Source organism: Eublepharis macularius, chromosome 6 (assembly GCF_028583425.1).
Source record: "Eublepharis macularius isolate TG4126 chromosome 6, MPM_Emac_v1.0, whole genome shotgun sequence".
Taxonomy (NCBI): domain Eukaryota; kingdom Metazoa; phylum Chordata; class Lepidosauria; order Squamata; family Eublepharidae; genus Eublepharis; species Eublepharis macularius.
Genome location: NC_072795.1, coordinates 45,432,462 through 45,457,991, shown reverse-complemented (window position 1 = coordinate 45,457,991; position 25,530 = coordinate 45,432,462). Strand labels below are relative to the sequence as shown.

General features: G+C 42.5%; 1 protein-coding gene and 1 pseudogene across 1 annotated transcript; one reads left to right on the top strand and one right to left on the bottom strand.

The window, feature by feature from the left end:
- Nucleotides 1-12,457: 12,457 nt before the first annotated feature.
- On the bottom strand, nt 12,458-18,710 carry LOC129332658 (NADH dehydrogenase [ubiquinone] 1 beta subcomplex subunit 8, mitochondrial-like; annotated as a pseudogene).
- A 2,093-nt stretch (nt 18,711-20,803) lies between these two features.
- On the top strand, nt 20,804-23,745 carry KCNE4 (potassium voltage-gated channel subfamily E regulatory subunit 4). Its single transcript, XM_054983869.1, has 2 exons — nt 20,804-20,859; nt 22,400-23,745. The coding sequence occupies exon 2, from the start codon at nt 22,432-22,434 to the stop codon at nt 22,936-22,938; it is 507 nt and encodes a 168-aa protein (XP_054839844.1). The 5' UTR covers nt 20,804-20,859; nt 22,400-22,431; the 3' UTR covers nt 22,939-23,745.
- The last annotated feature ends 1,785 nt before the right edge of the window (nt 23,746-25,530 follow it).

Here is a 25,530-nt window from a genome sequence, read left to right as displayed (position 1 = left end):
TGATGTCGTTTTTGTTGTGTGATGAACGTTTAAACGTTAAAATGTTCAGTTTAAAGGGTGAGAAAAAAAAAGGGATTTGTGGCCATCGGGAGTTTGATTGTCGGAAAAAACATGTGCGCACAATCACGACATGAACGACTCTCCCGCCAAGCATTGCTCGAGCTCTCACTGGTCCGCCTTGGTCAAATGACCCGATTTTCGGTTCTCGAGCAATGCCCCTCAGCAAAAAAAAAAAAACGGAAAGTGGGATTTGTGGCTGTGCTGGAAGGCTGCTAATTGGAAAGAGCACAATCGGAGCGTCAGGGAAAATAGGTCAGGACAGGAATGAAGTAAACGCTTAAATGTTACTGCCCCCACTGAACAGAAAAAAAAATGGCGGAATAAAATTTTTGAGAGCTGCGGCCGGTGGGAGTGGCTAGACCGGCAGACTGTCCAATCGGGGGTTAGGGAAGCAAAAAAGGGACAAACGCTTTCACACTAGCATACTGCGGGCTGGGAGCCGTTTTGCAGCGAATCAACGTTAACTTCGCAGTATGTCCGCAGGAGGAAAAATCGGAGAAACCACTGACATGCTGCGGATTGGCATTCCATGACTCCTTCCTGAGTGTGAAATCCACAGAAACATGGGATGAAATACAGGTGCAAACGCGATCTAAAAACTGAGTGCGAAATGCACCATACGGTCTGATTTGTCCCACTGTTTGTTTCAGTAAGTTTCACACAAAGATCTCAAACAAGTCCAGACTGAAAACAGAACTAGGAACCAGGAGAAGTAGGGAGATTGGTGAAGATCATCATGCATTATTCTCCTGAATCAGTGGAGAGTTGCCTGACTTGCTGTGTTCCTCTCCATCACGTGGAACTAAATGTTTTTCCTGTATGGGAGATTTTAGTTATTTACAATTTTTATTTTGGGGGTTTAATATTTTAAATTTTTTATTATTCAGCTTGTTCTGTTCTTCTCCTCCAAAGCTCTCCTCAAGGGTCTATTTATTTAATTGCTTTGCTTTTGAAATAGTAAGATTTTTAATGCAATTGTCATCTTTCATGAATGCTGAAAGCTGCTTGAGATACTGGTCAAAAATAGGAGACAAATAAATCAGATCAGTAGATTTATACCAGTCAGTTCTTAGTTTTACTCTGTTGTTTTTGAACATTAAACAAAATTGTAATTAGTACATATTTTAGAAACATTCATCTGTGGTGTGAACTTCCTAAAATATAGCGATGCTTTAATGAAGGAAATTTGTTTCTTGCACATACTATGTAACAAAGATAAAGTTGTTATGTCTGGAACAGCAACAACTGTTTAGTTTCCACTACAGTTTCCAAACTAAACATTATTTTCAGATGTTCATAATTTTTTTGACATGGTCTATGGCTGCCAACTTCTGAAAAGCCCAAGGAGCCATATTTAATTTTCTCCCACTGAGCATTAAATCCCTACCAACATTTATAGTACTTGACTCATAATAAGGATAAAATTAAGAAAGCTGAGTTAGATATTATTACTGTGTTCGTCTTATAAATTCTAATTGGGACATGACTAGAATGGTAACAAAAAGCTAAGATTTTGTAAAGACATCAGGTTAGAAAATTTAGGAAAGTTAATTTGAATTTATTTGCAGAGAAATTGTGGACTTGTAATAAGATCTACTTTGACTTAGCAGATCAAATCAAGTTTTAATTTTGTAGTAGTTGAGGTGTGGGCTGTTTTGCAACCTTTGCTCTTATTACCTTAATAGCCAGTAACAGTATTTAAAGAAATTTCAATGAAGGTATGTGAATTGCGCCACACTAAAACTTGTTTGGTTATGTTGGTGTTATCCAGTGGCATCTGTTTTAAAGTGAAATTTAATCTAGAATTAGTTTTACTTAATTATGCTGTATCTATCACTAAAGAATACAGAGAAATGGTTTTGTATATTGTGATAGCAGCTAGGCTGACATAGGCAAAAATCTACAAACGGAAAAAAAATCACCCCAAAGAGTGACTTAATAAAGAATGTAAAAAAATAATAAAGAAATATTATCAAGCACATGGAGTCAGCCCCTGTTGAGGTGTAGAGTAGAGATAGGCACGAACTGAATTAAGAACCAAAGTTTGTCATGAATCGGGCTGATTTGTGGTTCGCAAACCAGTGGTTCGTGGGAACTCATTTCTCACAAACTGACGAATTTTAGTCTGGTTCATTTGGTTCGTATTTTGGTTTGTCACTGCAGACAGCCTGGCACCAATCAATCAGTTTCCTAGGCAACAGGGGGATGGGCTCTCTGCAGACCTTCTGCTGACTCAGAAGTTATGTTTTTTGACTTCCGGGATGGAGTAGCGAAGGCACGGCAGCTGAGTTATGAGCTCTCTGCTGTGAGCTTCCTGGTTCCTTGGGACTCAAGAATTTGGGCCTCCAAGTCCCCCCCCATGGAGAGGGGGGCAGGCTGGAACAAGGTGGAGGAGCTCAAGGGGACTGGCAACCCCCAGGAAGCCCCCCCACTGGTTCAAAAAGCAAGGACCAAGGGAGTAGCCAATATGGCTACGAAGCTACAAAAGCCGAAAGTCCGACAAGCAAAAATGAATTGAAGCAAAAACAAAGCAGATTCCTGATAAGACAAATAAAGACAACTGGAAGACGGAGCATTGCGACCCCACAAGACTTCCCATCAAGTAAGAAAATTGTTTTATGACTTTACGAGGGCTAACCAGCTTGATTGCACAGCGGTTGCCTGGGCGAAGGCTGGGGGGAGGGAGGAAGGCACAGAAGATTGATTGCAAAGAAAACTCCCTCAGCAGAGGGCTGGAAAGCAATAAATCCTTTGAAAGTATAAATAAAAGCGAAGCTTTCTACCACTTTGACGAGAGTTTGGACATAACACTTATAAGTAACTTTGAAATGGCTTTCCCAGAAGAAGTATTTTCCAACTTGCAAGAAATTGCTAAATTGATGACTGAGTTAATAACTAAAGCAGATATGATATTTGGAGTGGAAATGGATAAAAACACTATAAAAGATGATAAGGCAGAAGAAATTTCTAAAGCGGCAGACCTAGCTGAAAGAAAACTAGAATAGAATGAGGAAAAGTTTAGCCTGCAAAATGGAGGAACACATCAGTACGCCTCTGTAAAAAGACAAGGCATAAACAAGAAAGGGGAGGGGCAACGAAGCAAACCCATGAAGAAGAAGTCCAGCGTACCGTTTCTGAATGAGGAAAAAAGAATGCAACGTATCTTAAAGAAGAAGAATAAACAGAGAGCTAACACTATTCTTACTAACCCCTTCCAGAACTGGTTAGAAGATAAGAAGAGTCGTCTGTGGGGGTGCAGATGGGAAAAAGACTTGATGTACCATTTTACAGGGAGGAAGAAGAAAAAACGAGAATGAAATCCAGATTGTGATCCAATAATTTAAGCTTAACCTTTTATACTGTTAAGGGATAAGAGAGAGGGGGACCGATGGAGCTTTTTGTCTTCTCTTTTTCTTTCTTGTTTGAAAGGGAGCAAGAAGGAGAAACATAGATTATGATTTAGGCTCCCTCTCTATGCTTAATGATATGTAATACAGACTTATTGAAAGTTTAGATGTTCTGTAACATGTTAGATTCTGTATATTTACTGTTAATGGATTAGTGATAATGTGATAATTGGGTCTTTGGAATTCTTTAATCCTTCCTAGACTGCAGCTATTTTCTTTAGAATATAAACTAGTGCTTAAGCCAAATACCTGTTCTTCCCAGCCTTACTATTATGAAAATTCAAATATATAAGTGTAGATGGCTTGGATAAAACAGATGAAAGACCTACCCTCTCTAGAATATAAATTAGTGTTTAAGCCAAACACTTATTTGGTCTTCCCAACCTCACAATTATGAAAATTCCAATTTATAAGTGAAGATGGCTGGATTAAAATAGAGGAGAGAATGAGGGAAAACGTATAAAAATGTTCCTTTTTCCTATATTGATATATAATAAGAATCATTTATCTTTCTGCTTATACTCTCTATTTTTCTATTTTTATCTCCTAGTCCTGGAATGATTAAGGGATTAATAATTTTGGTTAAAATGTAAGGGATTGGAAATGTGATTTATGTATAATATATATAAAGGAAAGAATTATTAGAAATGAATTAAGAAATAAAGTGGATAAGAAAGCATAGAATGTAAATAATGATTGCAGAGATTAAAAGGGAAGCTTGAAGGTAGAAGGGGCGTTAACTGGGTATGTAATGTCTTGCTCTATTTATGGATGGATGGATATGTGTCTTGTACACGAATCTGCTAGTGAAACCTTTTTGTCTTGTTGTAACCCTTTTCCCCACTATAAAATCCAATAAAAATCATTTATATATAAAAAAAGAAGTTATGTTTTCACTAACTGATTGAACTGATTCATGAACTGAGGAAAGTTTGTGGTTCATGGTTCGTCAACTGTGATGAACCATGAACCAAATGAACCACCATTTTTCGGTTCGTGCCCACCTCTAATGTAGGTAAAGGTAAAGGTAGTCGACTGTGCAAGCACTGAGCCATTACTGACTTATAGGGGGATGTTGCATCACAACGTTTTCTTGGCAGACTTTTTGTTATGGGGTGGTTTGCTGTTGCCTTCTCATTGTTTGCCATTGTTGGGATTTATATTGTATAATTGATTTTTTGTCCTCTGTATTCTAGTATGTATTTTTGTTAACTATCACCATTTTAGGTGACATTCAGAGGCTCACAGAATTAAATATTTCTGCATTTTAGGTGCAGGCTCTGTGGCGGGATATCTGATTTACATTCCAAAGATTCCAGGTTCAGTTCTTTGCATCTCCAGCTAAAAGGATGTGAAAGGCTTCTACTTGAGACCCCGGCAAGCTGCTGTCAGTCAGATTAGACAACATGCCAATGGTGTTAATGTACATGTTCATGTATTCATTTATGTTTTGTGCAGGATGAAAAGCTTACTGTATATTGCCCATTCTTCTTCCTGTGCTTTCACATCTAATGTATGGCTTATTTTTTTCTGAGTCCCCACATGCTGAAGAAATTGTGCTTTCTCTTGAGATTCATGGGCAGCATTTGTTTTTCTGCCACCCTAGACAGAAAAACCACTAGATCACTCATCTTTTATTTTACTTAGGACTCATGTAAGCAAGACGTTTAAAATACCCTGGACAATGGAAGGAACAAGATTGTGGGTGGGTGGGTCGTAATAGGCTCAGTCTGAAGGCAGCAGTCATGATGGTTTAACATCTGCGCTTCTCTTTTGACCATAATACCGAGGGGGGAAATTTGCCCTTTTCCAAAACTGATATAATTTTAAATGCTCTGACATTTATCCAAGAGGAATTCCAAGATGTCATCTGTGAAGAGAAAGGCAAGAGAGATGCATGCTAAAGTCACCTGAAATCATCATAAATGAACAATAAACAGGTACTGTAGACGAAGTGGAAAAAAATCCCAAAAATCTAAAGGTCATTTCCTCTATTGGAGTTCAGCTACACAGAGGAAAATGTTAGCCACAGGATCAGCTGTCACCAGTGCTTTCTTCAAACTACTGTTGTTATCAGATTCTAGGGATGAGCCATGTTTTGGTGGTTGAGCACATGGTTTTGCACACTGAATGTCCCTGGTTCAAACCAAGACACCCTCAGTGAAAAGAATCTCATGTAGCAGGCATCAGCAAAGAACTTAAGTTTCTGAAAAGACAATGGCCCAAGAGTCTGATTAAATATATTGTGGCTTTGCATGTTCATAAACTATTCTGCTGACATGAACAATGAAAAACCAGGGAAGAAGCAAAATACAAATACTATTTTACCATTTTTGTTAGTCATCTATTTATTACTTACCCTGCATGTGTGTATATTGCCTATTTGGTAGTGCTGGAGAAGGCCTTCAAGTCATAGCTTACTCATAGCATCCCCTGGTGGAGTTTTTAAATTTTTTAAATTGAAACTGTATAACACAAAAAAATTTACAAAACACACAATCCTGGTGGAGATTTCATGGCAAGAAACTAACAGAGAAGGTTTGCCATGCCTGCTTGTGCAACCCTCGTCTCCCATCCAATTACTAACCAAGACCAACCCTGCTTAGTTTCTGAGATCTGACAACCTCAGGCTCACCTGGGCTATCCAAGTTAGATCCTATTGCCTATATGCAAAGTGATTTTTCTGGAAATACAAAGCCAATAAATAATAGACTTCTGAGGTTTGTTTTAATCATCTTAGGAGAAAGTACCATATCGAAGCATTTCTTTATTCCCTTTTCCCTGTATTCTTATACATGTTTAGAAAAAAAATAACCCATGTTAAGACCACACACATTTCTGCACGACAGCTGTTCATTTGTTTATACTGAAATTCTAATTGCATGTCATTAGAAGATCACTGGATACAATTTAAAAACCAAAAAAATGAACTCATAACATTCCACTGGATTAGCAATAATCTTTATTTTTAAGTATACAAGAATAAATTATTCCTTCTCCCCATTGTTTAGCGCTCAGCCAAAAGAAACTCCAGGATAATTTCAGTTGCCGTTAACATTTAAAGATATGACTTGCTTATTCACAGAGGAACTAGTTTTGAAAGTAAGGTTTTAATATTAATCAATTTTAATGTTAAGAGATTAAATTATGGTGAACTAGAATGGTACGTGGTTAGAGGGGTAAGATCTGGGAGACCAAGGTTTGAACCCCAATGTTGCCATGGAAACTTGCTGGGTGGCCTTGGGACAGTAATTTTCTCTTAGCGTAACCTACCTTACAGGGTTGTTGTGAGGATAAAATGGAAGAGGGAGTATGATGTTGTACCCCTCCTTGGGCCTCCATTGTGGAGAAAAGCAGGATATAAATATGCAAACCATAACGTAGGAGAAGGGATTTCCCATGGGACTTAAACAGAACCCTTTGCTGCCTTTCTTTCTATGGGGTTTTCCACAGTGGGATTTTTAATACAGTTCATCAGTTTCTTAATTACACTGGGTTTCCCCCTCTGTTACAATGACCAACAATCCATACTGCCTTTAAGGGAGTGGAAAATGTGATGCTGTTAAAAAAACTTGAGTTGCATCAAAATCCAGCATGGAAAACCCCTTAGTCTGGGAGAAGGATCTTGGTCTTGTATCTATTTCACATTGGTTCATTTATTCCTCACTATCACATGAAAAGTGTAGCACAGGCTCTATTAAGCAATAGCAGGTTAGAAACAGATCAGTAGTTTGCACATCACCAAACTGGCATATTCGAAAAGATCTTTCCCCCCAGCCCTTGCCCCTTCCCCAGCCCAGAATTCTTCATGCATTTAAAAGTACACACATGGTGCTCCAGCATGGGGAGTCTATGAGCGGGACCACAAGTGACGCCTGACACAGGTTGGACACTTGCCAGTTTCCCTCAAGTTTTGATGGGAAATGTAGGCAGCTTGGCGGAATGTTGGACAAGTGACAGTTGAAAAGTCCATTGGACAGCAGTCAGATAGTCAAGCTGCAAGACCAGGATGCCTACATTTCCCATCAAAACTTGAGGGAAGCTGACAAGTGTCCAACCTGTGTCAGGCGTCACTTGTGGTCCCGCTCTATGTCATTGGAGGGGGCACTAAGACTGAAGTGAATGAAATTTAGCAAGACAGAATATACTAAAATGAACCCTATACATTAATAATCTGTTGAAGGAACCAAAAACAGATCTGACAATCCAAAAAAAGAAAAGAAACTTAAAGCCATGCCAAATCAGCTCCAAAATCTGAGCATCATTAGAACCACAGAAGGTCTTCCATCAGCCAGTTGTCCCAGTCCAAATAGGGAGATGTGAGCATGGAACAGACTTCCAAATGAACATCAGAATCAGGCACTATAGGTATAAATCGTAGCAAATAAAGGAAAACAAGCCACAAACAGGATATTCTGGGCTCAGTACAAAATTTGTAATCACTCCCTTCCCATGCCATGCAGATCTGATTGTCGTGTAATAAAAGTTCAATAAGCTACAGAGAAGTGATTGGGGGAAGGAACCAGAAAATGCACAAACGGGTCAGAATCTGAACTTCTCATCTCTCCTTCCTTGCCCTCTGTTGCTATGCCACCTCAGTTACTCACAATTTCCTACAAAACCTCCACCGCTATGGGCCTCAATAGAAAAACAGAAGTATAATCTCTTCTCCAGTCCACTCATGTAGTCTCTGATCGACTCAGTGTAGAGTTACATGAACAAATTGCCCTTTTGCATGCATTTTTAAACCCTGTAAGCACTAAAAAAAAAAAAATCTGTCCTCACTATTTCACATTCATCACAGAAGAGCATCCTAGGTCAGTATGACCTTAATAGCATAGCAGATGTTTTATTTTCACATGGATAGCAGATGCCTGAACTGCATTTTGAATGTACCCGGATCTTCCTCCAACATATGGCACACACATCTGATACATGCAGTGTTTTTCTCTGCATTTTTCTGCAAGCATTCACAGTATGCCAGCTTTTTTGCAAGGAAAATGCTAGTCTCCATAGTGTCTAGGTCTTCCGCTACCTTGTTGTATGAGTATAAATGCTGAACAAGTTTCTCAGGATATGCTCTTACTTTTTTAAACCTCAGTTCCATTCATAGCTCAGAGTTTTTCTTTCTGTCTCTGGGCCAAGGCCTAAACAGAATGAGGGCTATTGGTACAAAGCAGAGAGAGGCATTATAGGGCCATAACTGCCAACAATGGCATTTTTCAAGGGATCCCAATGTAAATTTGGAAGGCAGCTAGAAGAGTCAGACCCATGATGTTGTTATATAAAATTGGGAAACTTTTTGCTTTTTGAAGGAATACTAGTATGACAAATCAACCACAGCATGCTTTCTGTCAGTAGACAGTACCAACAGTTAAACCTCCATTTTTCTCCCCAGTGGAGGCCTAAAGCAACTTACACTATTGTTCTTTTCTCCTCCTCTTTATCTCTACAATGACAACCTCATAGGGTTACCAACTCTGGCTTGGGGACTCCCTGGAGATTTGGGGGTGGTGCCCAAGGAAGCCACAATGTCCACACTCCAAAACTGCCATTTTGTCCAAGGAGACTAATATGTAGTCTGGAGATCAGTTGTAATTCCAGGACAACTTTTTCCAGATATAGCAATATATATCCCTTGGTGTTTTTTTTTTTAATTTAGAGATATTTATTCCTGCAGGTCTTTGCTCATTGATCACCCTCCTTATTCCACTTCCTTTTGTAGCTATGTACAGGCATTTAAAAACACTGTTTTCAACTGTAGGCACATAAATCCAGGTGTGCAGCCAGCAAGCATTACTTTTCCTAATTTTGTTATGAATTCATAGGCAGAACTGCTGTTTTTGCACAGTGGCTGTCGTCACACGGGCCCTTATTTCATCAGTTTTGCACTAGAAATAGTTTCTTCTGTTATCGTTATTAGAACGGATTCTCCCATCTTTTGACAACTGCTTGCGCTTCCAGTCAGTCACATTAAAAGGAAAAAGCGCAATTTGACAGTCAGTCAAAGCGCCTCTGGAAACGGGGCCCTAAAAATCCCGCCCTTAAAAAAAAAAATTTCGCATATTTGCGCTATATCACTCTTCTATTATACCAATGTTGTGCTGGGCCAACCCAAAAGCCAACTGTGATAAGTAGCAGAGGTTTCCCACCCATGGCAGAATAGTGCTATAGCGCTATAAGGCTGACGTTTTTTTAAAAAAATTACCTTGAGGCTTAATTGCGGGTCGCGCTGGGGCTTATGGTAGTGTAGGGCAGGAGAATCAGTGTTAGGTGGGACAGATGATCGGGGAGAGTAAGCGTTTTGGTGTTGCAAAGCGTTCATAGTTGATCCAGGACATTCACATGGAAGTGGATAAAGACGACATAAAGAGTCACAAAGTGTGAGTTGGGGAGAATGGCGAAATCGCAAGAGAGCCGGAATAAGGTAAGCATTCAGCGGGAGATGGTGCTAGTTTGGTGCTAAATTTATGGCTGTGTGACGACGGCCAGTGATTGCTTTGGAAGCCACTTTACTGCTCTTAGTATTACTACTACTACTACTACTACTACTACTACTACTACTACTACTATTCAATATAGTAAGTACTTGAGTATTTTTATATAGTATCCTCTTCAGAAACTCTTAACACAGGGCAGCTCCATTACAACTGCTGTGTGACAGTGATGTTATATTGATTTCCCCACAGCAAAAATATAAAATATATAAAAAGTGGAATGACATTTCTGTTTCCATAAGTGTGTATATGCCCATTTAAAGGTGGAAATATGTCATCCACACAGGTGTGTTTCCTATAGGAAACACCCATGAATCACCAGTGTATGTGGAGTTAAACCGCCCCCCCCCAACAGAAGATTAGAAAATGAAGAACGTCATGGAATATCTTGTTTCTGCACATAAGAGCATTTAACACCTGGAATAAGTACAGGGTTGAATTTTCAGTTTTACTTAAAACTACGAAGACTTCCCAAAGTCTGAGTATTTGATTTCCCTGATGTTCAGTTTCCTTTTTGCAGAGGAGGTCTAGGGCATGATAAATCGTGTCATATCATTCTCACCGCAAGCAGTACAACTCTAAAATTATGATTTCCAGAACTTTTGTTCTGCTTGGTTTATTGCTTGAGTGAGAAGAAGGCACAACTTATCGTGTGCCCACCCACTTTCAATTTTTGTTCATTTCTGATTTCTGTATTTTAAAAAAAATAAAAACTGAAGCCTTGAGCTAGTTTTTTCAGAAGATCTTGAAACTGGCCTGAGCTACTTACTGCTGGAGATGTTTATTTTGCTATCTGTGATACAATGGTTATATTCTAATAAAACAGTTTAATTTGAGTATTACAGCTTAATCCAAGAACCCCATTTCTGAAACTAGGAATGACGACTTTCCAGTCAAGAGCCAGCTTCCCATCGTCCTCTGACCCTGGAGGCCCAGCGTTCCCACATGCCAGACTCAGTTGACCGTTGAGCCATCAGGCTTCCCCCCCTCTTTCTATGGAATATGTACAGCAGTCCAGCGGGAAAGAAATAGAAATATAAAGTTTTAAAATCTTGAGGAAACTGTTCTAAACATGAAGCAAGCAAATCAATGATCATGTACAGAACTTGATTGATGATTTTAAATAACAGTCTTGTGATAGGGGTTTTCTTTATGTTTGCCTTTTGATCTGTTTTGCATCAATCCAGTTACACTGTGTCTGTTTAATAAATCTAAAATAAAATAAAATATATTGTTCCTATTTTTATACATATGCTTCTTTTTCACTACTGAAACTTTGCTTTGGAAAGAAGGGAGAGGATTTCCTTTCCTCTCCTACTCCCTTGGCCTCCCACAGCCCTTCCTTTCACACTGATCTTAAACAGATCACTTCAGAGGAGGATAAGGGAGCGTTGTCTACACACTACTCAGCTACATGCACAGGGTTGTAGGACCAGTGGGAATTGAATGGGGACCAGCATCTTAAGGATCAGGAAAACCCAGAGGGCTGATGTCATTGAACCTCACTGACTCACAAAACATAATCTAGTAGATAAACATAGCAGGAGGAGGATGCTCTTTCCCAAAGGGTTAATGCTGCAATTTTCACGGAAGCTTGCAGGAACTAGTTTTGCAGCTCGCTGGGATGAATGTTTGCTTTAGCACAGGTTCTCTAGCAATGATGAATATTGTGATTATTTCTTGGTTCTCTGGAAACACAGTAGGATGGGAAAATGTATAGGAAAGGAATTGCTAGCATGTGTGTGAACCTTCCAGGGGTGGGGGTGGGGCGGTAAGTGGCTTGGTCTGGAGGAACTTTGTGGTTATTTCTAACACTATTCATCTAGGCTGTAAAGTTGCTCTAGAATACCTTCCATGGCTGCATTGTATGAAATAGGGTCAACTGTTGGCTCTTCCCCGTGATATGAGTTATGGATGCCCAGCTAGATGCTTTCCATGTGCATCGCAGCTGGAACCAAGACTTGTTTAGTTTCCTCCTATAGGTAAATGCAGTGGTGGCCAACCTTTAAGCATGAGTGCTACAAGTCAAATTCAGAGCACAAGGAAGTGACACTGTAATGCATTCAGCAATGCACATGAACATATGAAGCTACTGAATTAGACCATTGGTCTATCACTGTTGGTAATGTCTGGCAGTGGCTCTCCAGGGTCTCAGGAGGAGGTTTTTCATCTCAAGAGATCCTTACAACTGGAGATGCCAGAGACTGAACCTGGGACCTTTTGCATCCACTGAGCCACAGCCCCTTCCCATGCCTTACTGTAGCTCTGCTATCTACTTATAGTAAAGTAGCAGGCAGGCATGCAAATCTCACCCAAGCTCATTGGCTCAAGTTCATTGGCTCTTTTGTAAGATAGGAGAACAGGGGAGTCACACAATCCATGCATTTTTTAAAAATCATTTTTCTCCTTTTGGGCTCTTTTACACAGCAAAAGTAACATTGCAACAGTCAGTCCTGCAGACAGGAAAAAGGAATGCCACAGAGACAGGAGTCCTCAGATCTTGTAGTTCTTCACCTCTGGTGGCTCTTGGTTGGGATCCCCGCCATGTTCTAGATACAGATTGTTGAAAGGATACTGTTTGGGGCCCACTGGTTGATACGATGGATTAATCTTTCCAAGGCCAAACATGAAGCGCATGAAGCCAATATAGCTCAAGAGATAGTTGCGCATTACATGCCAAGGAAAGATCGTAGGGGTGGTGTCAACCCGTGTCTGAAGAAACATGTCAAAATCCCAGTGCACCGGTTCTCCATAGTTACGCCTCAGATCACTGTGGCCCCAATTGTAATAAGGATCTCTCTCCTGCTGGGATCAGTCTGGGAGTTTTGGATAATCACCATAACCCATGCCACCATCTAGGAATGGCCCGTAGTCTTCCACCCTCAAGTTGTACTTCTTTGTAGCAGCAGCCTGTTCCTCTGGTGTCCTGGGATAAGGCCCTGGCAGCAGGTCCTTGGGCAAGTCTGAAGCAGCCCGGGCTCCGCTTGCAGCTGCCACCTTCCACCCGAGGGGTCCCCGGCGGGCCAGCACCCCCAAGCAGTGCCAAGCATAAAGAGGCTAACAAGAACAAGGAGGCTGTTCTCCCTATTATTTCCTCTGATTGAGAAGGGAATTGATTGCCAAACTGGAACCAAAAGAGTAATATATCAAAAGAGTAATACATTTATTTTGCATTTTTAGCATCAGATGCAGAGATATAGAGATTACATACAGATATTTAATTTTTTTTTAAGTGCCATTCTTTTAGTGGAAGACAATGTTTTGAGTCCAAAAAGTAAGTCCTCTGGCAGGAATATCAACAAGTCCCTCAATGTGTCTAAATTACCAGTGTAATTAGAGGGTAGCAGAAATAAGTCACCATCACATTCATTTTTTTAAAAGTTCAGTGGCATCTTAAAGGCTAACATTTATTTCAACATTAGTTTTTAAGGTGCTGCTGGACTTTTATTTTACTATAACAGACTGAGACGCTGTCATTCCATGAGTTTTGTGCGATTTTGCGCAACAGTTAAGACGTGTGAAATTGGCCTTGGTTATATTTAATCACTTATTTGTTAAGAACTGTAAGTCAGGTGCAGGGGAGGTACAGCCACACAGTTACAAAGGATAAGGCAGACTCAAGGGTTGTTGAACATGTAACCACAAGAGACAACCACAAACATGTCACCACAAGAGACAAAATACACTTGAATTACATGGGTAATTCAAGTGTATTTTGTAATTCGAGTATATTTGAGTGTTATTCGAGTGTAATTCAAGTATATTTTGTCTCATGTGCTTTGACCCTTAGTATGCCTTTGAGGAAGCATGCTTCATCAGCTATCAGTGAACTTATATGATGGCGTATGAAGTGTTTGTGGAATAAATGGTGTCCGGGGTCTGAGCCCCAGCCCCCAGACTTGACAAGAGGGAACAGCAGGGGACAAAAGGGTGGCAGCAACTCCACCCCCCAAGCCGGCAACCAGGGCCAGAACCTACCTACTCCATGGGGAAGGGGCAAAAGGCCAATACCTCAGAGGGGTGGAGGGGGCAAGGAGAAACCAGCCAGCCCCACCCTCCAGGGGGAAGAGAGGGGGCTAAGCAGGCCGGAGGGAAAGGGACACAGCAGGGAGAAGGTGGGTCCAGCAGCAGCAGCAGCAGCAGCAACCCAAGCAGAGCCCTTACCTGGCAGGGAGAGGACACCGCCGCTGCAGCCCAGAGCCACACCATGGCTAGAAGACAGCAGCCTGGCTCAGGAGTTGCTAGAAGCCAAGCCTCTCCAGGGGGGGCTGCTACAGGCATTCTGGGGGAGGAGATGGGTAACCCCGCCCAGCATTGCTGAGCAGGCAGCGCAGAAGCTGGCTAAGGCAGCTCCTCGTGAGCAGGGCCAGGCAAGCCCAATAGCACAGAGGCTGGCTGGGGCAGCTCCTCGTGAGCAAGGCCAGGCAAGCTCAATAGCACAAGGGCTAGCTGGGGCAGCTCCTCGTGAGCAGGGCCAGGCAAGCTCAGTAGCTCAGAGGCTGGCTGGGGCAGCTCCTCGGGAGCAAGGCCAGGCAAGCCCAATAGCACAGAGGCTGGCTGGGGCAGCTCCTCGTGAGCAAGGCCAGGCAAGCTCAATAGCACAAGGGCTGGCTGGGGCAGCTCCTCGTGAGCAAGGCCAAGGAGCCCTCAGCTGGGGATGGCTCGCACTCAACCCCACCCTGCCAGCATGGCAAAAGGGCCCAGGAGGGATTAGTGGTTGGAGGGAAACACCTGGAGGAATGCACAGCTGGGCCCAGTCAGGAGAGGGAACAAGCCTGGAAGGAGGGCGGGGTGGAGAAAGGAAACCCTATAAAGGGTGGCTGGGAAGAGCTCTGCGGTGGTGGGTGTGAGTGAGGAGTGATGATGTGGAGTGAGAGCAGTAGGATGCAAGGGTGGAGGCTTGGAGGAGAGTTCTGGAAGGAGGAGATGGAGGACACAGAGGGTACGCAGGCCAGGTTGAGCAGGCCAGCGAGTGGACTGAGAGGGAGTCTGGGTGAGGTATACCGCCCCTCCTTCCACAGAGCAGGGTCCTGCAGAGTCCCTGGCCCCCCTGTGACGTCAGGAGCAGACCGCCCAGTGCCACGCCCAGCGGCAGCCGCGGCAAGCCCTGACAAATGGTACAACTGTTGATAAAGAGCCATTTTGACATTCTCTAAATCAGGTTTTAGAACCAAAGTGCAAGAAACTGCAAAATTGTTTTGTCCCCTGTGTGTTATGACATATCCTGCAGTGTATAAATCTGGGAGTGCAGAAGAAGAGGAAAGAAGTATTCCCAACAAGTCTACAGCTACATGGATTATGTCCTTAATGAGACGGCCTGCTAACAGAACTTTGGCAGGTTATCTCACTCATTACATACGTCATTATTTCCCATGCGCGAGCAGGTCATCAAGAATGATCCCGGGTTTTGAGCGTTTTTTGTGAAACTTGTTCCGTTTTCATTTTTGATGCCACTTTTTTGCACAATTATCTAATGTACCAATGCATCTGGAGGCTTTTTTGTGCTTTTGAAGTGCCCTCCCACAAATCTCCAACCCCTCCTCTTGCCATTACCCCTCCCACACAAGTGTCTGGCTCGCATATGCAATCGTATAAGTCCTCCTCCCCTTTTTTACTTTTTAAAATGGTCCTTGTGCTACTACGATGCAGTGCTTGCTACACTGGATCACTCAGCAATCAGACTATCAGTTTAGGAACAACATTGGGAACAGAATGCCATTTCTGATTTTATTTCAGACTAGCATTAAAGCCTGTTGTTTTGGAAAATATAAGAGCTCCTAGCAGCGCTCCCCTTCACCCCTGCACCTCTCCCCACGGCATCAGTCAAGAGGGGGATGGGGAAGAGAGCAGGGGCTCCCTCCTCCTCTGATCCCCCAGCCACTGCTTGGCTTGTGCCCGGCCCTCCCTAGACCCCACGGAGGTGGTGGGGAGCACCACCCCTGCTGCTGTGGGACATTGGGAGGGTCTCACCGCTGCAATGAGCCTTCCCACAGCCTGTGCTGAGCTCTTGTTTTGCCCCTCACTCGCTTCTTATTCCTGCATACTGTGTCTCCGCGGGGATAAGGAATGAGTGCTAGAGAACATGGTTTGCCTTTTATATAGTAGGATATGAAATCGTGCGATTGTGATACTCTACTGTTTGCATATTTATTAAACACTTTTGCATTTAAAACTTTGGGAAATCAACGGTAGAGAATGGAATACTACGCATGCCCAGTTTCTACAGAAACTGAAAGACAGGACAACGATATAGCGCAATCCTGCATGCGCTCAAAAAAAAAAAAGAGGAAAGTAGGGCAGGACTGCACCAACATCATTTGTGACATGGTGCAGAAAGAACGTGCTTTCTGTTTTGGGATCTTTTTCCCTTCCACTATGAACACACACAAGAAATGCACGAGGATGCTGCGTATGGAAGGTGAGTTATGAATGCAGGTTGGGAAGACTCGGCTTCAGGACAGAGAAATTTTTTTAAAATTTTTTATTCGATTTGTATTCTGCCCTCCCTGTACCAGCAGGCTCAGGGCAGATTCCAATTACGAAAGCCTGAAAAAAAGGAATATGTGGAAGCAACCTGAGTTTAGCTTCAGAGAAACTATTGGAGTAATCCTCTTGTCTTCAGAAAGAAAATTGTGTGTTTTGTGTGCTATTTGATTGTCACTTATACAGGTAGCAGCAGATGAGAGGGACTGAACCTGGATTTTGCCTTGTACCAACCAATTTTTTAAAAACCTGCACTGAGTCCCTGGGTGTTCAAGTTAGATTTATAAAAGTTTTGAGAAAATCTCTTGTGTCTTTAATCTTGCTTTCTCTTTCCCTCTCTATGGAGGTGGTGGCAGTGAAAAGCCAATGTTAAAAATATATTTAAGCCTAAGTTAAAGGTATTATTAAGAGACAGAGAGCAAAAAAAATACAGACTTGGCAAAGTAATGCTGCAGACAGACTTTTGCAATATTGAATCCCAATGGATTTTAATCCAGTATTAGTGACTCCTGAGTTATTATATGGGAATGTGTGATGAGGGGATAAAATCAACTTCCTAGAAGAACAAAGCTGCATGGGCCAAGGGAAATGAGGAAGCCAATCATTACAGCCTCTTTCTCTATTTTTTAAAATAAAGTATAAGATTGAAAGTTTCTGATTGTGTAACTCCATGCTTGTTTAACCTCTAAAGAAAGAGGCAAGATCTGATTGGGAAACATTCAGATCATGTAACAGATTAGTTTTCAAATGCGGTGAGAAGTTGAAATGTCTTTTAATATAAACATTGCTAAATGTTATTAAGTGGGGATGACATTTATGCTATACATTCAGAGTGTAACTTAAGAGTATTTTCACATGTTGGTTACAGGGCAGTCTAGTGAGTCCATTTGTTTTTGAAATGGATTGTGTGACATGTAATTTCTGTACAAAGGAAGATGGCAGTGTGGTAGAGACTGAGTAGTTAAGCTAATTCTGCAAGCAGAGAATGAACAGAAACATCTGCCAAATTACTACCCAGAGTTTACTTATTTTATACCTGATCACTTGCCTTCCCCTGATCACTTGTGTGTGGAGCACAAGTGAACAGGGAGGAATGCATGTGAGTAGAGCTTTTTTTCTGGGAAAAGAGGTGGTGGAACTCTTTGGGTTGCCAGCACAGGGGGCAACTCTTGGCGGGAGGTGGTGCCCCTGGTACCACATGTGCGCACGCAAAGTGCATGCATGCTCCCAGGGCCAATGATGCCACTTTGGGTCAGCTGGAACAAGGGGGGAGTTTTTAAAAGTTTAAATCGCCCTCAGCGAAAATGGTCACATGGTTGGAGCAGTGCAGAGGGCAATCTAAATTTCCCTCTGTCTGGAGATCAGGGGGCGGGGCCCCTGAATCACTTTGGAAGGCTCCGAATCTTTACAGAGCATTCCGAAGCGATTCAAATACTCGAATCCGAAGCGGTATTTCTGAATGTTTTTCCTGCTTCGGGTAAACCCAAAGCAGGAAATCCGAATATTTCCAGCGTGCACACCCCTGGTACTGAATTATAAGTATTTGTATAAATATTTTATTCATTTATTTATATCTCACTTTTTTCTTCCAGTGGGTACCCCAAGCAACTTGTAATACATACAATACAAACAAACAGAAGAATGGTGGGGAAAGGCTTTTCAATGTAAAGCAGGTCTTCACTGGCTTTCTTCTACCAGATCTTCTGCTCAGCTCGAGGCCAAGACTCTCGGGCTAAGCACCAAGGGATACTGCGCATGCCCAGGCCTTACGTACTGGCGAGTAGAGGAGAAAAAACTCAAATGCTGCTAGACAATGCTTTTTTTCTTCTAAAAAACCAATTGCCAGTACTCATAATGCTCGCCACCTTGGAGGTCCAAGTCCACTCTGGAAAGAGGTGCCAGTATTACCTACTAGCATATACTGCCCAAAAAAAGCCCTGCTTCTAGATACCTAGTAGGGTCTTCCCCATTTCCTCCCCTGCCAGGAACACTATATGGCTTGTGAGAAGCATACACTGAAGATCACCTTCTCCCATATGAACCTATTGGTCTTCTCCAGTCATCTTCAGAGGCACTGCTTCAGATGCCCCTGCCATTTGGGGGCAGATGTGAAGCAACACAATAAATGGCTTCTCAGCCATGGTGCTGAAACTTTAGAACTCACTCCCCAGGGAGATTCATCTGTCTCCCTTTGTCCTTGTCTTCCACCAGTGGTTGAAGACTTTTTTGTTTGGTGTACCTCTCGTAAACTCTTATTGGCCATTTTTGCTGGTTGTGTGTGTTCATTTACACATACACACATACATAATCTTATATATTAATAGCCAAATGGCCCTGATCGGAGGATGCTTAAATCCAGATACTTAAATGTTTAAATCCAGAACCATGAATAGATAAGACAGATCTTCCTACACACCTCAAAATGTCCCAGGTTTGCAGAAAAATGGGAAGAGTTAAAAAATACATGGGCAGCTTTAAAAAACCCAAAATGATAAAAAGAGTGCCTGTAGCTTTAACCTGATGCAACCATAACAGTTCAGCCAGTATTCTAGGCTTGGTTTCAATCAGTAAAAGACAGGGGGAGGGAGCAGGGAGGGGGCAGGGCCCATTTTGGGGCTCTTTTAGGCTTTGAGGGAGGACTCAAAAGAGTCACACCCTGAAACTTAACATACAATGAGCCCCTCATAAGACCAAGGGCCAAGCTACACATGACGAATGACACTTGAACAGCAAGTGTATTTCTCCCTGTTCACTTGCCCTCCACTAAATCCACTTGCCGTTCAAGTGTCATTCGTCATGTGTAGCTTGGCCCCAAGAGAATTCGAATTGGCTGAAAAGTATATTTCTTTAATACGTTATAAAAATGGCTATGTGCATTGCAATAGCTGAGCCAGTTTAAGCAGAGGAACTACTGCAGGAAGACAAAAGTAGCTACATTGCTTTTTATTGGCACTAGATAATAACAGAGAGATACTATAGTAGCATTGCACTAAGAGTTCACTGTGAAGCGTTCACAGCGTACTGGCCTTGACCTAGGTCATAGAAATACCATCATCAAGTATTCTGCTACAATTCAAGGCATACTTACTGAGGAGTAAATAACACTGAAATCTGCAGGGCTTCCTTCTGAGCAAATATTCAGATTGCAAGGATGTTCCTGATGGCACTGCTCTGCCCACAGCGAGCCTTTTATCATATCAAGTCTCAAGGGGTCACGTATTTTGTGGAAAAGAAGAAATGTGGCAACTGTCCCCATCGCAGGCAGCAGCTGTACAATCTGATCAGGAGGACTCCCAAGAGGCTGTTGCCTGGTTTCAAATCACAGTAACCTGCAGTTCCCCAATTACAGTCGCAATGTCAATTTGCAGCAGTCTCGGCCAAGGCAGCTGAGAGTAGAGGACAAAGGGAACATAGTCATCCTGGGGGGCCATGAAGCTGGGCAAGTAGTAATAAGATGTGTTTTCCTACAATGCTTGGGCTGGGTAGAGGGAATCTTTGGCCATCTTCACACAGAGCTCTTGCTCTGCCTTGCCTTTGAAATGGCAGCAGTTCTTCTGAGGGGCTTCCACATAACACTGTTGCCTGGTCGTTTCCTGATGGGCCTCCCCCAGCTCTGCTGCAGGTTTTCCCAGCCGGATTTGCTATGATCTTCCCTAGAAGATCGAACACGAAGTGGTTTTGTGGAAACTGTGCGGTGTGTGGATGTCTGGTGTAATTTCCCCTCCATCCCTCCTGCCACACAACTGAGCTTTAAAAATTATCTCTAGTTGCTACATTGCTATAGTGTTAAAAAACAGTGATACACAAATTACCATTTTTTTTAAAAAAATGCCCAGCAAAAAGCTTTACATTCACAGTGGCAATGAGAACAAACCACTCAGGGATTGCCTCTGTGCAGAAGCTGACTGAAGTCTGGGGGCCTGTTGCAGCTTTTGGCAATCTTTGAGCCCCAGGAAGAAAACAGAACTTGCACATAGCCATGAAAGGGGCTGTCTGCTGGTTGCTTTTTTACTTCACTGTATTTTCTGGCAAAGCTGTTAGCATGGTTTATATACACAAAACAGCTTTCAGTACAAGTAACATAACTCATTGTTGGACTGTGAGTGGCTGAGGAGCACGCCTGCCCAAGCTCTCTGGCACTGCTCTTTGTTACGGAAAACGTTACTCAGAATTCTCACCCGTTTTCATTTTCCAGAGGTGTCGGGAGTTCAGCAGTTGAACCCACAGGCCTTGGAGTTCATTCGTTGACTCCAGCATAAAGCTGTTGTAGACGCAAAGTCACATGATGAAACATTTCTTCAGAGTCTATTAATTCTGGCCTCAGCTGGGAAAAATTCTCAGAGCAGAGGAATTTGGTAGAGGAACGGTCTTCTCTAGAGCTCTGGGAAGAAAGAAATTATTTGCAGGCTCACGTAAGTTGCTCAAATCATTTTTTTTTCTTTGCTTCATTGCGTAGGATATAACAACACTTTTCTGTTGCTATTTCCCCTAGTACAATGCTGACAAGCTATAAGCTTCAAGTCAATAAGCTTGACTGATAAGCCTCCCTGTAACTTTATGCCATCTGTATTTGTGTAATTTGTGTATTTGAGAATCGCCTTTATATCATTTGTTAATTCATGGTCGTGTGAGCCGTTACTGTAATATTGTTTGGTACATATTTTAAGAAAGAAAGAATGTATCACTTGTGCAACAGTCAGTTGATGAAATTAGATAAATATTCATTTAGACAGTATGTTTACAGGAAAGGAATAATATGGGAAGCTGTAGAGTTGTATGATAATAACAGTACTTAGCACTGAGGGTTCAAATCATTTTCTATAAAATTATCTAAGTAATTCTTCAAATAAACTGGTACTGTAGACCAGAGTGAGAGAGAATGGCTTGCTTGACACTACCTACTGAGCTTATGGCTAAGGTAAGAATTGAACCCAGGATCACACTGTACACTGGACCAGCTTTCATATAACCATGCAGTTGGGAATGGCATGAATATCATTGAGACTGATCTACTGAGCCTGTTCTTCTTTAAATGTTTCTGCTTCATTAATCCCTATACCCATGCCAGCTCAAAGACATTTTGCTGTCTGAGGCAGAGCACAAAATGGCACCCCACTCATCGGCCTTGGCTGCCACCCCTCCCCCAAGTGTTCATGTACCCTCTGCATGCACACTGTCTTGCCTTTGCTCTCCCCCACCACCTAGAACAGATGATCCTTCTTGCCCTCCCCCGATCTCTTTTAAAAAGCACAGCAAGCCACACGTGCTATAGAGCTTCTCAAATTCTTATGAGATGGAAACTGGTGATCTCCCAGAATTATAACTAATCTCCAGGACATAGAGATCCATTCTCCTGGAGAAAGTGACTGCTTTGGAGGGTGGACTCTATGGCATTACACCTTGCCGAAGTACCTCTCATTTCCACTCCCAAATCTCCAGGAATTCCTCAACCTAGAGTTGGCAACTCTGGTGAGATTCCTCCTGCTTGTAAGAGTTCAGTTATCATCCTAGTTGTAATTGGTAGGGTTGCCAGGAAAAGCCAAATAATGACCAAACTCTTATGAGAAGAAGGAATGCCATGAAAGTACAGGAATTCCTATTGGGTATGCATGGCTTGCTATACTGGAGTGCTGGAGGAGAGAGGGCAAGGAAGGTTAGCTGCTTGGGTTCCCAAGCAGAGGCAGCAAGAGCAGCAGTGATGGGGGCAGCACAGGAAATAGCATGATGCCCCCCCCCAATTACCACCAGCTGAGATGGCTTCCTCAGTTTGCCTAATTATTGAGTTGACCCTGTCCATACCATTTAGAAAATTAATACATCTCAAGCAAGGAGTCAAGATTTTCATTCACATCTCACTAAGATGTGATTCTCACAGTGATTCACATCTCACTAATGCTTGTTTTTGGAGAACTTAATCTTGGTTTCCATCTCTAAATGCACTTGCTGTTCCAGGTTCCTCCCTTTCCCGGAAAACTTTGACATTCATGATGGATCATCCCAATATGACCCACCCTCTGCTTGCTGCTGTCAGTCGTAGCACTGAAACATCCACTACTGAGAAGAGTGGAGGGAATGGAAATGAATACTTCTATATCCTGATTGTGATGTCCTTTTATGGAATCTTTCTCATGGGAATAATGCTGGGCTACATGAAATCCAAGCGAAAAGAAAAGAAATCTAACTTGCTGCTGCTTTACAAAGATGAGGAGAGGGCGTGGGGTCAAGCCAGCAAACCTATTTCGACCATCTCAGAACTGAAGTCCATCCAGATCCCAATGATGTTGAGCATGCTGCAGGAGAGCATGGTGCCAGCTTTCTCCTGTACCCTCTGCTCCATGGAAGGGAGCAGTGTGAGCGAGTCTTCATTGCCAGACGTTCACCTCACGATCCAAGAGGAAGCACCTGATGCAGAACTGGAGGCAACATCTGAAGCACCCTTTCTGAATGGCAGTAGTGAAGGGTCCTCAGAAAGCATCCACCAAAACTCCTAGCACTTGCAGGCACTGGAGTGGCAGCATTTTCTGAAAGAGCAGAGGGCAATGTTTCCAGATTTGCTTCCTACTTTAATCATTTACCCACCAGAGATAAAAGGGGTGGCCTATGTGATGCTGGAAGCAGGAAGGGGAGATATCCAACGAAGATGCTACTGAGCAAATCATTGCAATGTATTAGGGATTGCCTTCGTTATTAAGGAAAGGATGAAAATTTCTATCAAAGAAAATAGTAGTTTTTGTAGCCTTTGCATACTCTAGAACCCTGCAAGTGTCTGGGAGACAGATGCAATCACCAGAATATCAAGAGCTAGCCTGATGTGTTTGTATTTCACTACAGAAAATGATGGTATTCCTTGAGGAGGACTCACAGACAAGAAGTGACACTACGGATCAAGGGCAGGAGTTATGAAATACAATGGGCTAGGCACATGTGGGATGTAAGACGTGTAAAGGGTAGGCTTGGGAAAGGATAGCTGAGCGGGATTGCTTTGGGGGGCAAGGAACAATGAAGAAATGGATCTGCATCTATTCATACCGGCAGAGAGCATAACAATTCATGGAGCTGCTCAACCACCTTTTATTTCAACAGTGCAGTTTTTTGGAGCAAACCTGAGTGAAATGAAAGGAGACTTTGTAGCACCAGTATCTTGTGGATGTAGGTTGGGTTAGCACTGCATCATTCATTTTGCATGTGATGCATGCATTCCTGCAGATTGATGGGGGCCAGGCTTCTGTCCCTTTGTTTTTCCTTTTTTAATCCTATCTGCTCAGCATTCCTGTTTGGTTAGGGCAGGAGTCTCAGAAAGTAAAACACCAGCTATAACTTTGGTTTGCCAATTCAGATAGAACATCAGGCAGTGAACTGGATCAAGAGGAAAACTTCCATTGATTCCCCCCCCCCCCCACTAATTCTTCCCTCCCTGCCGCAGGCCTCTAATTCCCTCAATGCTGTTCCTGGGGGTTCTACCTCCCCTAGGAGTAGCATTGGAGGGCATTTTGGGTTGTACCAGGAACGGGGAGGCAGAAATGTTCCACTCATGGGTATCCCTTCTGCCAACAGAAATTTTGTACAGGATCCTTCCTTGTACAGCGCACAATTATAATTTGTTTTGCAAAGCCACTTAGAGCTATCATTGCTGATTCTCCTTTGCTGGCTGATTGTGGGTTGTTAGGTGAGACCATAGGGTTGCCAACTGCCTGGAGAAAAATGTCCTGTCCCGTTAATAGAGGCTTAATGGGAAGTGATTTACCTGATGTTATTAACCTCCATGGTTAATAGCTGCTCATTTCCTCACATTAAGCCTCTGTTAAAGAGAGAGGTTATTGGCAATTCTATTGGACATTGCACAAACCATATGTTAAGATCCTTCAACCACGGTTTGGTGTGCTGTAGGAATTGAGCCACTGTGGTTCTTCACTAATGCTTATGCATTGTTACTTAAACTGTTGCACAATTGTCATAAAAGTTGTAACACTGAACCAGAGGATGATTGCTTCCATCCTGCCTTGCATTTGACAAAAATGTCAATGTTTGGTTTGCTTTTGCAAGCATGAGAACAGAAATGCTGCCAAAATGCCTGAGTCTTCTAAGCTAAAATAGCCTGGGGACAGATGCACTGCCATTAAGCTTGGGATACACTCTGGGAAAACCGCTCGAGCAGTGAGGAGGCATGACTGAATCAAATGCCCCACTTCCCAATTTAAGGCCCCAGCTCTGAGTTCCATCAAAAGGGGGTATTCTAATGCCAGAAAAAGAACTGTCACTTAATTTTTCTGATGTCACAGAGATTAGTGTATTTTGTAAGTAGGCTTGATTGTTCATTGAGGCCCAGCTGCAAATCCCATTGGAGAAAATGGGGGTATGCACAACCTTTGGGTTACTTTGTTCCATGAGGGGCTGTTTTAAATTTTCCAAGAAGCCAGATTTCTGTTTGGCGTTTTGCCTGGAGTCACTTGAATTCTGAACCTTTCCAACTGAGACTGATGTGGGATCTGCCACATTTTCCCATTTTATGTTTTCATGTCTTGTATTTTACTACCAATGCTGGTGACTTTTTTCCATCCAAGTAGAGACAGTTTTGCATATACCTTTGATACCAAGCTGTATATATTTATCTGATGTATTTAATGTTAACTGTTTCTTTCTGATGACACTAAATTTTATTTAAATAAAGGGATCACTGTTTTGTGGATTGTGTCTTAGTGTTTTTTCTTGGTATTCCTCAGAGTTCCCCAAAGTTAGGGATGGACCTTGAGCAATAGAACAGACAAAGTGGCATGGCAAACTGCCCCACCGTGCTGATGGCCTGGTAATTCAGTTCAGTTATGCATACCATAGCTTTTAAAATCCCATGCTAAGCATTATTCCTATTTACATATATGCAACTGAGCATATATGGATGGGAGTAAACCTAGGGTTGCCAGGTCCCTTTTCCCTTCCAATGGGAGGTGGGGGAACCGGCACTTAACTTGTGCCTTGTCCATGATGCTCCTGGTGCTTGTGTGATGACACTTCTGGGAAGTGACATCACTTCCTTAAGTGATGTCATCATGCCAGCCATGGGTGTGCTCTTGCGCTTTGCATGGGGC

What these genes read in the sequence shown, in the direction of transcription:
- KCNE4 (XM_054983869.1), top strand. Translation starts at nt 22,432, where the DNA reads ATGATGGATCATCCCAATATGACCCACCCTCTGCTTGCTGCTGTCAGT.